This window comes from Crinia signifera, chromosome 1, assembly GCF_055691185.1.
Source record: "Crinia signifera chromosome 1, ASM5569118v1, whole genome shotgun sequence".
Taxonomy (NCBI): domain Eukaryota; kingdom Metazoa; phylum Chordata; class Amphibia; order Anura; family Myobatrachidae; genus Crinia; species Crinia signifera.
In genome coordinates this window covers 452,861,101-452,874,217 of record NC_139217.1, presented here as the reverse complement: position 1 = coordinate 452,874,217, position 13,117 = coordinate 452,861,101, and the positions used below count along the sequence as shown (strand labels likewise).

General features: G+C 42.1%; 1 protein-coding gene across 2 annotated transcripts in view; it reads left to right on the top strand.

The window, feature by feature from the left end:
* RAI14 (retinoic acid induced 14) overlaps positions 1 to 10,998 on the top strand; it is a 138,526-nt gene extending 127,528 nt beyond the window's left edge. For both annotated transcript variants that reach the window (XM_083154994.1, XM_083154992.1), the window contains 3 exons: positions 197 to 346; positions 2,885 to 2,950; positions 6,246 to 10,998. In XM_083154994.1, the coding sequence (XP_083011120.1) occupies positions 197 to 346; positions 2,885 to 2,950; positions 6,246 to 6,323 (294 nt within the window). In that variant the 3' untranslated portion in view covers positions 6,324 to 10,998. The remainder of the gene's footprint in view (positions 1 to 196; positions 347 to 2,884; positions 2,951 to 6,245) is intronic.
* Positions 10,999 to 13,117: the final 2,119 nt, after the last annotated feature.

Sequence of the window (13,117 nt, the reverse complement as noted above, 5' to 3'; positions counted from 1 at the left end):
TTAAAAACTTGGGCCCCTGTTTTTTGAAGGCCAGTTCCCCAAAGCGGAATATGGGTGTACACATGAACTTTTTTCCACAGGTAGACAAGATGGTGTAGGTGCATATAAAGAAAGTGACCTTTAAGGGGGTACATTGATATATTCTGCGCATGATAGGAATAAGGATTAACTTTCAATCCTATGCATTGTTCTGCAGATCACAGAGCTCACAAAGGAGGTGAACAAACTCAAGGATGCACTAAATAGCCTCTCACAGCTGTCCTTCACCACAAGCACTTCCAAGCGTCACGGCCTGCAGCTGGAGTCTCTACAACAGCAGATCAAGCAGTTGCAGAACCAGCTGGTGGTGAGTCCGTCTTCTCAATATTTAACACATTCCACATTCTCATCACGTAAAAAAAACCACCCGGGCCTATTTCATCCAAACTTCATGACCTTAAACTGGACATCATCCCTTGGGTACATCAACTCTCCACAAGTACAGAATCATATTACAGCTGTGGATGCCAAACTTTCTTGAATCATGGCTCCCTAGAACAGTGGTTCCCAACCTCTCTCCTCAAGTACCCCTAAAGGTTTTCCCAAGTCACCCCGACCTCTCTCCTCAAGTACCCCTAAAGGTTTTCCCAAGTCACCCAGACGGTGCACTGTGTATCACCAACTGTCACATTTTTTAAATCCACGGGTGACCTGGAAAACGTGAACTGTTGGGGGATACTTGGGGACCGAGGTTGGGACCCACTGCTCTAGAGTATCAGCATTTCTAGCATACATACAGGGATATTTAGCAACAATTATTAAATTAAGTAAACTGTGTTTTTATTAGGGGTGAGCGGATTTGGATTTCCGAGATCCGAATACACCTGAACACCCCGATCCGAGTACAGACCCGAGCACTGTTCGGGTATTCCAGCCAGACTCGGGTCTGTATATAGAGTCCGGATCACGATATGCAAAAAAAGTATCCAGTGGGTGGTCGGGAAATGGTTAACCGTCTTGATATAAGATCTCTTCTGAGATGCGGGACCTCTGTCTGTAAACACATAGCGGCAAGTGTCCATGGCCAAACATTGGCATCATTTGTGTTAACAAAACATAAATTAAGAACATGGAATCCGGGATGACCAGAGAATATTTGGACTATTATGAATATATTGGGTGCAACTTATTTGTTGAGCGTTTAGTCTAGTCGTCCAGCTGGGACATCGTGTGTACTTGCCTGATCACAGACAATGTCCCAGACCACAGGAGTGATCCAAGTTCTCTCAGCAGAGGCCTGTAGGGAGTATTTAAGTGTCTAAAAATAATACAGAATGCAATATATTAAACGGACATTTCCCTATTTGGAAGCCTCTGATGGTGGCTATTCCCCAGGCACCGTTTCCTTTACCTTGCTATCGCCAGTTGAACAGCATCCGCAGGTACCGTCATGTGAACCCTACCGAGCATATAAATTGGCACTTTCAGAGCACATTCCTATTGCAGACTTAAATATTCTGCTTGGGGCTCCTCCTCTCATGACACTGCAGGTTGCACAAAATGGCAGCTCCTCCATTCAAGACACTCCTGGACAAAATGGTGGCTTCTGCATGCAAGACAAAATGGTGGCTCCTGTTGCCATGCCAACCATATTTGTACTGTGAGGAGAGATTCCCAGGGTAGGAAGGCAAAAGTTTCCTAATGCAGAAAGTTGTCTGTAATAATACTTTTTAGTTGCTAAACTTTGGTCCTTCATCTATTGCGCCACATTCCTTATAACTTACTGTAATTAGAGACGATGCCGCATCTGTGAGAGATACAACTGGTATTAAGTAAAACAGAGCAACTTGAATGTATAAAATTAAATAATGAAAAGTGTAATAACATTGGGCCCGATTCAGTACTGATCAATGCCGTGCGAATTCGCACAAGGGACGATTTATCAGTGCACTGCGTATGCAGTATTATTTGCTTGTATTTTGTATTGTTTTATTGGGATACATTAACTTAAATTATCCTTATGCTTGTGTAAGAAATGAGGGGTGGGATGTAAAGTCTGCCTAGTCACACAATATAAATACAATATGAAACCTCACATCCCGTGCACAAAAACTGCAGACCAAGGGCGAGATGCTGTAAACCGAAAATGCGGTAAAAACCCCGTTATCAGCATTTCCGTGTGCTGTAAAGCCCCTCCGTCGGGGCAGCGTTGCGGAGGGATTCACCAGCTTTTGCTGATGATACCCTGTATTTTTAACAGTTTCTTATATATTAATATGTAATTCTACTCCTAGAAAATAAAGAACCACAAATCTATCTTTTTCTAATATATACGTATATGTAGTTGGTAGTTGTATCGGGCCTCTACCTAGTTATTGGTCATTTGCTTGGTTGCCGGATTCCCAGTTTCCCTGCAGCCATTCTGACGATCACTACTGATTGGTCAGTACGGCAGGAAATGTCATTTGAAAGACCTCCAGTGGGTATCTGGTGGCTGCTGGGAAAATGAAAGTCATTATGTTTGCAATGTTACTGACGTTCTGATGGTTATGATCCAATGTTTGAACACCTCATTTTAGAAAAAAAAATAGACCTAAAATATATTTATTTATAATATAATATATATATATTTTTTTTTTATTATTATTATTTAGTATATGTTTAAATACAAGTTCTTCACCCAATGAACTCATAAAAAAAAATAATTCTGAGCGGTTTTAGACAATAAAAATTGTACGTATATTGGTTAAATAGATGGGTAGGACAGATAATTGGACTGGACACTGGTGGATGTTCTTTCTATACCACATGATTGAAGAAAATTAAAACCCTTGCGATTACAGTTTTCACTGCAAATTCCCATTATTCTCTTAACACGTTGTTTTTTTTTTGTTTGTTTTTTTAGGATACCAAGAAGCAACACCAGGAAATAATATCAGTTTACAGGATGCACTTGCTCTATGCAGTTCAGGTAAACTACCGGCTAATAATGTGACCATTCAACTGCTCTGTGCCTGATTCGTTTCTGCATATCAATGCTTTCATTTTTAAAATGAAATTGCAGGTGTCTGGACCGAACAGGGAGATTTAGCAAAGCTTGAAGAGCCATAAATTGGTGATATAAAAAAAACCAACCAATCAGCTTCTGTCATTTTTCAAACACGGCCTGCGTTAGAAGCTGATTGGTTAGTACTTTATCTCTCTCAACTGTTTGCAAGCGTTGATAAATTTCCCCTTAAATTATTTTTACACTGTATTATTAGCAAAATGTACAGTTTCTATGCATTGTGCACAGGAATTATTGTGTACTTTTATTCTCTTACAATAAGTGTTTTGCCGTTAGAGGTTAAGGGAATTCCTTGTTATTTTTAATAGAAAACTTTTTGGATATTTTAATATGGGCGCTGTAATGTGGCACAATATGAACTGGAGGGCGCTGTAATGTGGCACAATATGAACTGGAGGGCACTGTAATGTGGCATAATATGAACTGGTGGGCACTGTAATTTGGCACAATATGAACTTGTTGGCACTGTAATGTGGCACAATATGAAGTGGAGGGCGCTGTAATGTGGCACAATATGAACTGGTGGACGCTGTAATGTGGCACAATATGAACTGGTGGGCACTGTAATGTGGCACAATATAAACTGGTGGGCGCTGTAATGTGGCACAATATGAACTGGTGGGCGCTGTAATGTGGCACAATATGAACTGGTGGGCACTAATGTGGCACAATATGAACTGGTGGGCACTAATGTGGCACAATATGAACTGGTGGGCACTAATGTGGCACAATATGAACTGGTGGGCACTGTAATGTGGCACAATATTAACTGGTGGGCGCTGTAATGTGGCACAATATGAAGTGGAGGGAGCTGTTATGTGGCACAATATGAAGTGGAGGACGCTGTAATGTGGCACAATATGAACTGGTGGGCGCTGTAATGTGGCACAATATAAACTGGTGGGCGCTGTAATGTGGCACAATATGAACTGGTGGGCGCTGTAATGTGGCACAATATGAACTGGTGGGCACTAATGTGGCACAATATGAACTGGTGGGCACTGTAATGTGGCACAATATTAACTGGTGGGCGCTGTAATGTGGCACAATATGAAGTGGAGGGAGCTGTTATGTGGCACAATATGAAGTGGAGGGTGCTGTAATGTGGCACAATATGAAGTGGAGGGTGCTGTAATGTGGCACAATATGAACTGGTGGGCACTGCAATGTGGCACAATATGAACTGGTGGGCACTGTAATGTGGCACAATATGAAGTGGTGGGCGCTGTAATGTGGCACAATATGAAGTGGAGGGCACTGTAATGTGGCACAACATGAAGTGGAGGGAGCTGTAATGTGGCACAATATTAACTGATGGGTGCTTTAATGTGGCACAATATGAATTGGAGGGCGCTGTAATGTGGCACAATATGAATTGTAATGTGGCACAATATGAACTGGAGGGCGGTGTAATGTGGCACAATATGACCTGGTGGGTGCTGTAAATGTGGCACAATATGAACTGGGGCATTGTTATGTGGCATAATATGAACTATGGACACTGTCATATTGTGAAAGGGGGTGGAGTGTTCCGTACTTTGTACTGGCAGCCCTACAATGTGACATCATGTAAACTAGGGAACTATGATGGTTTATAAAATAAAGTAGGGCACTAATCTGGTCTCTCAAGAAGTATTAGGACAGGGGCCCCTTCAATATATTGATATGGGCCCAACACAGGTCTGGCTATGTCCCTGTATGTATGTGCATATGTGCATGTCAGTTTGTATGAGTATATGTGTGTATGTATGCATATACCAGCAACTAGGGCTGTGGAGTCGGTAGATAAATGTTCCGACTCCGACTCCTCGTACTTCTGACTCCGACTCCTCTGTATTAATATGCAAATGTTTTGATACATTTGCATATTGTAAATGATATTGCATATCTAAAGAAAGGCTTAGCCAAGGTAAACAAACGACCCCGCGCATGAAACAAGATCTTCATCCGCGTAAAAAGATGTTGTGCGTATGGTGGGAGAGCTTGGTTGAATGAATTTTTCGAGTCTACACCAGGTGATTTCTACCAACGAGGTATTGAAAACCTTATTGAACGTTGGAAATAAGTTGTAAACTACAAGGGAGAATACATTTATAAGTATTGGTGCTCCGAATTGTGCGTTGCGTGCCATATAGTGAAGCACATGAAAAGCATGCTTTTTCACGGTCACTTAACGTGTTCGTTTTGCGGTTACGTGAGGCACTGCATGCATTGGTCTTTATTCTTACAGTAGAGAAGTCATTAATTATAATTGTCGGAGTCGGTGCATTGTTTGCCGACTCCGACTCCAGGCACTCGAAATTTCCTCCAACTCCTCGACTCCGACTCCCCAGCCCTGCCAGCAACCATCCCGAGGATCCAATCCCCGTTCCCAAATGTTGCTCTTTAGGGCGTCCCCAAGCCTAACTGCTGGGATTCACCAATGTCTTAATCCAGCTCTGCTGCCATTTCAATACTCTGCGGTACAATAAATTACACTAACTACTAAATAGTAATTGGTTAGTGCTTAATCACTTTCACTTATCTGTTATTTGTTGTAGATAATATTTCAGAGCTCTCTGTTGCAAAGCATAGTTCAATCACAAATTATAATGAAGAAAGGTTTTCTCTGGTCTTCCTAAAAAGCAAAAAAAAAAAAGGAAATTGACTGAAAAAAATCTCAGAACCTCTGTATTATTGGGGAATTCTGGAAAGAAAAAAGGGAAGTCATTTTGTGCCTGGAACACACCAGGTTGCAATGCTAGGGGAGCAAATGCATTTATTTTGTTTCTGTGCAGGGTAAATACTGGCTGCTTTTTCATGTAGCCCACAGATATAGCTTTATGTTTACACTGCAATTTAGATTTTAGATTAAGCACACCCCACTCAAATATCTCTCTCTCTCTCTCTCTGCACATGTCACATCAGCCCCACCTGCAGTGGGTTTTGCCCAGTTGTGTACTTTTTTGCTTTGCTAGAAAAGCTGAGTCAGGCCTATGTCAGGGCCATAAAATGTTTACTCAGAAAGGCAAACCCCAGACTGCCGGCCCCAGGTGGGACGCCATACAGTCCCAAACAATCGGGACAGTTGGGAGGTATGACTTGTGGTAACCTAACATATGCATTAATGTATTCTATCTTGTACTGTATGCTTTATGGTTTAAAATATATTTTAAATGATCTTTGTATGACTCTCCATTTCCTTGTACTCTCTAACCAGGGCCAAATGGATGAAGATGTCCAGAAAGTACTAAAACAGATACTGACTATGTGCAAGAGCCAATCACAGAAAATGTGATTGTGGCGTCACCAACAGGATGAACAAAGTACTACAGCACTGCCTCTTAGTATTACAGAGATCCCCCAAATATGCTGGATATCAAACGTTTGCGTTCTTCTGTATCAGAATTTTTTTTCTTTTTTATATATTTTTTGATAAGAAACCCCCGTTTTTGATCCACATTCATATTGGACTCGTTAGCATGTTTTCTATGATAGTCTGCCAGGATCGTCTTTCGGACACTTTACTAGAACTTTATTTTGGTAACAAATAAGTGGAATACACTAGAAGATGTTTATGAAAACTCCAACTGTGCGTAAGAATTTGCTGTGACTCCTTGCAACAAATCTGACAATTTGCTTGTATTTTCTACCGTTACAGCACCTTTTTTTTGTGCACCAGTTTTCATACTGCCCCAAATCAGATTTTGTAGACTGTTCTCAGCGCACATACTCGTTCTACTTAGACCATACTTGTGAAGGGCTAGACATTTAGTTTTCTTATGCAGTAATATTATTCTGAATTGTTTTTTATATATTTTATTTTTAAGAAGAAATGAGCTCTTTGATCATTATAACTTTATTGTTGCTTAATTTTATAGATCAGACTAGTAAAATACATACATGGGTCTCTCCGGAAAAGTTTGAAGTTTATTTCATATACAGTATATGTTTTCCAAGTGCGTAATAATGATGTCTGCATTGTGATCCCACTCCAAGATAATAAACAAGAAATAAAGACTGGAGCACTACAACATAAGAGTCTAGAACGGTGTATAACCCACGTGTAACACAAGGCAAACAATTATGGAATAACGCAACCTCGTTATTGTAAACTATAAGGCTATTGGTAGTCATGAGGAGCCTCTATTACCATTGTTATCCAGGTTTTAAGGATATCCATGTTTGATCCTACAGATGGAGTCTTGTCCCTGGATAGCCATGGTGAGCCAAGGCCTATTGTTCTCAGTTGTGATACAATACATAGAACAATACAGTAGAGGGTTACTATAGGATTAAGTCCGGCAGCTCTGGCTCACTTAATCCTATTAAAGGGCCAGATGAGGATGGCTCTATCTGCAGATGGTTAAATCAATTGACTGAGATACCAATTAAGTCACCTGTTTTCAAGCATGGATATCCTTCAAACTTAGACTGTAAAGTGGGAATATCTGATATAATGTCACACCTTCTCTTCCGAGTCAGAGTTCAGAAGTGCAGACAGGTCCGACCTCAGTCTCACGGGACTGTGCATTGGATCGGATCCAATGTCAAACACATGAGATTTGGGCCAATTTCACCCAATTTCTCGGCCCGATCCATCAGAAACGGGTGAAATCGGCCCATAATTGCATAAGTGTATGGGAGGCCTTACAGTTCACCACCCTGCCTTCTTTGCCTACTACGCTCTCTCATTTCCTGCCTGACATCCGCTAACATTTAAAAAAAATTCCTTTGTCATTTGATTTGGTTGTGGCGACTTTCAGGCCCTCTGTTCTGATCTGACTGCAATCCAGGCCTCCGGACACCCTGATTCACTAACCACCTGCTCTGCGACCAGGTACCGCTCATCTAAGGGGTCAATCCAATTAACCGTGAAGCCGACCAGTTGCCATTGATTTCAGACGCCGGCATTGGGACCGCATTTTTCCCCTGTTGTGTCCCAAACTCACCCCGGACTGGCAGATTTTGGTACACAGCCCCTTCTGCAAGTCAAGCGGTACTGGAAGTTCGCCGTTAATCTGCACTTATTTGTGCCATGGTGAATTTGATGTTAATTTGGTTGAGCACCCAGATTTCACAACACAAAGGCTGTATTAACAATCCACAACATCTGCTTTATAACCATTGCCAAGTTTTATGTTTCATTATATATTATAGGTGAATGCCCAGGACTAGATGTATAAAATGTTCTAAAGAGGGCTATAGCATCCAATCTGATTCAAGTACTCATTTTATAGAATGTACTATATTAATGATACCTAAAAGCTGATTGGTTGCACAAATCCATGGTACCAACATACCTTAAACCTAGAATACATACATCGTTCTCCGCTCATTAAGAAGGGGCATTCATGTGTGATTAGAGTTGCTGCGTTCCCTCAAAGTACCGATATCCGGTGCTTTGCGCATGTGCAAGACCCGTTCTGGTCATGCGTGAATGGCTCCTGTATTTTTGGGGGTGGGGCGGAGGTGGCGATAGCCTCCATTTCTCAAAGCTGAAGCGTGTCGCTGCTGTTCACAAGGCAGGAAAGAAATCAAGATCCCCATCAGAACAGAGATGTCCTGCCCTCTAGATAGCAGCTGCGGTGGTGGCCAGACTGCGCAACTCCTTGAGTCACTCCGCCGACCAATGGTGTTGGAGCTTATCCGATACCACCTCCTAGGACTCCATTACGATGTTCCACATAAGCAGCAGTGACAGCAACTCCAGCCACATCTTTATGAACCCCCTAAATTACAATATCTGATGTCTTGGTAGCGAGAACCCCTTATTGGTAAGTAAGCCTGGTACACACTATGAAGATAGTTGATGCCAATCCAATAAACGCACCGATGTAACAGCAGTTCGGAACGTTGTGTAAGGATGCACCAATCTGTGCGCTAAAAGTGAGCTTCACAGGCCTTGTCCATTCAGCCGAACACATGTTCACAATGTAATGAGTTTGTTGCAACATTTGCATGAATGTCTCAGATGGGAGACCGCCAATAGACGCTGCTGATTGCGCATTTACGTGCAATTCGGAATAAGCCCAATTGGCGACTCTACCTGCAATCAGACACGAGCAACTGCAATTTTTTTATTAATTTATGTATGTATAATACAGATACGGCTATAAGAAAACTATGTGGTTGCAACCAGTGAATGTCTTTTGCGTTAGTCATGTCCGCTGCTTATTGCTGGTAAAATCCCTATCAGTACACGTATCAGTGAGCGTAATAACCAGGCGTCCTGCAATCTAAGGGCAGTCTGTGGGCAGTTTAAAATGACTTTTTGTAATTTACGCTTAGCACTGATATATTGTGTGCCCAGCATACATATAATATAAAGTATATCAATGCCAAGTGTGTATAAAGATTGTACAGTATTACTCCTTTCCTAGATTAGCCTACACAATACACTCTACATTCCATATCTATAAAGTTTAAATGTAAGGACTCGGGCAGATGTACGAAGCAGTGATAAGGGCGGAGAAGTGAGCCAGAGGAGGAGTGGCCCATGGCAGCCAATCAGCTGCTCTATATAATTATATATTATACAAATGATAGATGTTACTTCAGTGCTGATTGGTTGCCATGGGCCTTTCTCCTCTGGCTCACTTCTCTTCCCTTATCACTGCTTCTTACATCTACCCTGTTTGTGTGAATCATATTACAAGTTTGTTTTCCTTAAGTATTCCTTGTTTGTGAAACGTTTATCATTACCTCTAATTGCCCCTAAATAAGGTGAAAGTCAACTTGAAAATATCCTCAACATATACTGTACATAACTAGGGAGGTGCCACTGCATTGTGCACCACAAGACAGGGGGCGCTGTTTTACACCTGTCAATTTTTTGTATTGGTCAATCACTTGCAACTTCCTCTTCTCTTATCTGTAGAATCACATGGCTTCCAGTAACTCCCCCTTATGTTCCGAAACACCTTCAGTCACACACTCCTGTATTTAACCCTTTGAGTGTCAACATGAGAGATGAGCTAAAAATGCCAGCGTCTCACACATTTATACCAATTCAAATAAAAAAGATGATATTTCCTCTATAAGGTAACATTACAGGTCATTATGATGAATAAAAATGTTTGCTTGGCAATTTTCACACCTATATTGACAAATTCACTTGGCATTCAAAGGGGTAAGTCATATATTGTTCTCATAAAGAATTTGATCGCAGATAAAGACCACATGGCCCATCTAGTTTGCTCATGTACACACACACACACACGGTTTAATTTCTTACCTTTTGGGAGCCAATTAACCTACCAGAATATTTTTGGATTGTGGGAAGAAACAGGAGTACCTGGAGGAAACCTACACAAGTACGGGGAGAAGGTGTCTGACTGAAATATGGAAGGTCATGGGTTTGAATCCTGAGTATGTCAGTATTTTGAAATGTGTGCAATAATAAAGAAGGAAGTGACTGTAGGTCCTGGTTAGGACTGCTAAGGAATGTGATATTTAAAATAAGGATAATGTAACTAAATTACAGAGTTTTCAAAGTAAGTGCATAAATGGTGGTATAAGAGGACTGATACATTTTCTTGTGAGTGTTCTGTAAGTACGGGTGTTCCCCATATGTCAATGTTTGAAAAATATTGGGTGGGGTGCGCTTTTCTGACCTACGGCCTAGTTACAGCTATGATCCTCAAGTTGCATTACCGTGAATATTATTCTGGGATGCCTACGTAGCGACAGACAGATTTCAGTTATTTATACAATGGTTATGGAAGATATATAAATGCTTGCAATTGTAATAGTACACTACAGTATTACTTTTAGTTCTGAAACTGGCCATATGTTATTAACAAATTATATTTATTTGCTATTTGTTGTAAACCTTCCCATGCATAGTAATTTGCTGTCAATAAGATTTGTAAACAACAATTAAAAAAATGCCTCGATTGAAATCTTTAATCCTAAATTTATAACTTTTTATGTTTTCTATGGTTCTCTTAGAAAATAAAAATCTCAAAATACATTGTTATAATGTGTGTGTTTTTCATGCGTTTCATGTTCATACAAAGGTTGTGATAAGTTACTGTTGTTGGTGAGTGTCAGAAAGACTATTAGTGCAGGATATTGTCATTTCAGGGGTCTTGTGTCACTAGACATATTTTTGGGCGTTGTAGAGGATCCCGACAGTCATTAGCCCGACGTCGGGATCCTGACTGGCCGGACCCAGACAGCATGGCGAGCGCAACAAAGCCCCTTGTGGGCTTTGTTGCGCTCGCCACGCTGTGGGCACGGTGGCTTGCTATGCGAGCCACCTATTCTATTCTCCCTCTATGGGGGACGCGGACCACCATGAGGGAAAATAGCCGACGGCCGTCGGTGTTTTGACAGTCGGGATCCCGATGTCGGGTAAATGCCTGTCGGGGATTCCGACTGTCGGGACCCCGTCCGGCACCCATATTTTTTGCGTAATGTATCCGTACACAAAGGAAAAATGAAACTAGCTATCTTTTTAATTATTGTGTCTATGATCTTCTATGGATATTTTCCGAAATTCTCAAAATGGCTGAATAATTGGTGTCAGAAATGGTAAATGTGTCACAAACATGTAGCTACTGCTCTGATTTAACATGGATGGAACAATACAGCCTATTTCTATCAAATATAATTACTTTCTGAAGCAATATACAGATGAAGCACCTCCCAGCCAGCCTGCAGGACCGCCAGATGTCCTGAGCTGGCGCAGGCTGGTGGACGGGCACTCCATCAGATGCGTGTCCCCATCAGCACAGCGGTGGAGTGGATTCCATGCCCGTCTCGGCTTCGGGGAGATGGGCAGGGTTAGTGGGAGGCTGCAGGCAGCGATGGGGGAGCAGCGGGGAGACGGCGGAGGGCTCCGATGGAACGTGCGTGCGCCCCCTTCCTTCAGTTGGCGGCGGATGGTGATAGAATCGCCATGAGCAGCACACACACATATACAAAGAAATCATTCTGTGTTGTAATAGTTTGTCTTCTCAAAAAACATCCTTATGTTGGATCCCACATAAAGAGCTTCATAATATGATTACACTATAAAAATAATAAACCCATGGCACAGACCTTTATTATTCAAGTAGAACTTGCGTTATTGGGGATGGAATAGAGGGCCTGATTCAGTAACGCTCGCTAAGCAGTGGACGTTTGCTTCTTAGCGAGCGGCTTAACGCTGCCCGGCCGAACGGCTCCAATCCATTGAATTCCCTCGATACCATGCGAGGGGATATGTACCAACACATCTGCATGTTGCCAGAGGGGAAAGAAATCAGAATCAGCTTTATTGGCCGGGTATACTTGCGTATACTAGGAATTTGTTTTCGGTTTGCTGTGCAGCAGCCAGGTGGGTGACAAGTACACAGCACACAGTATAAACAATATAACCAGGTGGGGGAACATGTACAGTCATACAGAAAGTCACTTCGAGGAGACACCGTGTTAGATTATGTGTAAAGGGTTATGGTGCGACTAGACAGTGAGGTGTTCATGAGTTCACATGTCAACAGGTGAACCGCTTGAGGGAAGAAACTTTTTTGGTGGACCTGGTGGGAATACCCCTGTAGCGTCTGCCTGATGGCAGCAGGTTAAACAAGCCATGGTCATGATGTAGTTGGTCCTTGACTATCTTCGTTGCCAGCTTTTTTGCTCTGGACAGGTGAAGGTCCTGAACAGAAAGAAGGTCCTCCCAGATGATCTTCTCCGCAGTTCTGACTACCTTTTGGAGCAGTGCTGGGCAACACCGGCCCTCCAGATGTTAATGAACTACACATCCCAGGATGCTTTGCATTAGTTTTGCTATGTGGCCATGCTGAAACTGATGCAAGGCATGCTGGGATGTGTAGTTCATCAACATCTGGAGGGCCGGTGTTGCCCAGCCCTGTTTTGGAGTCTACATTTGTGTGTCTCGCTGGCGGAGCCGTACCAGACCAGTATTGAGGAACACAGTACAGACTCCACAATTGCAGAGTAGAAGAGGAGCAGAAGCTTCTGTGGGATGTTGAACTTCGAAAATCCTTCAATGGTCGTTGACCACCAGATATGAAATGTTTTACTCTGATCCGTCTTCACGTTTTATAATTCTTGTCACAGAAGGAACAGTTACGAGGTTAC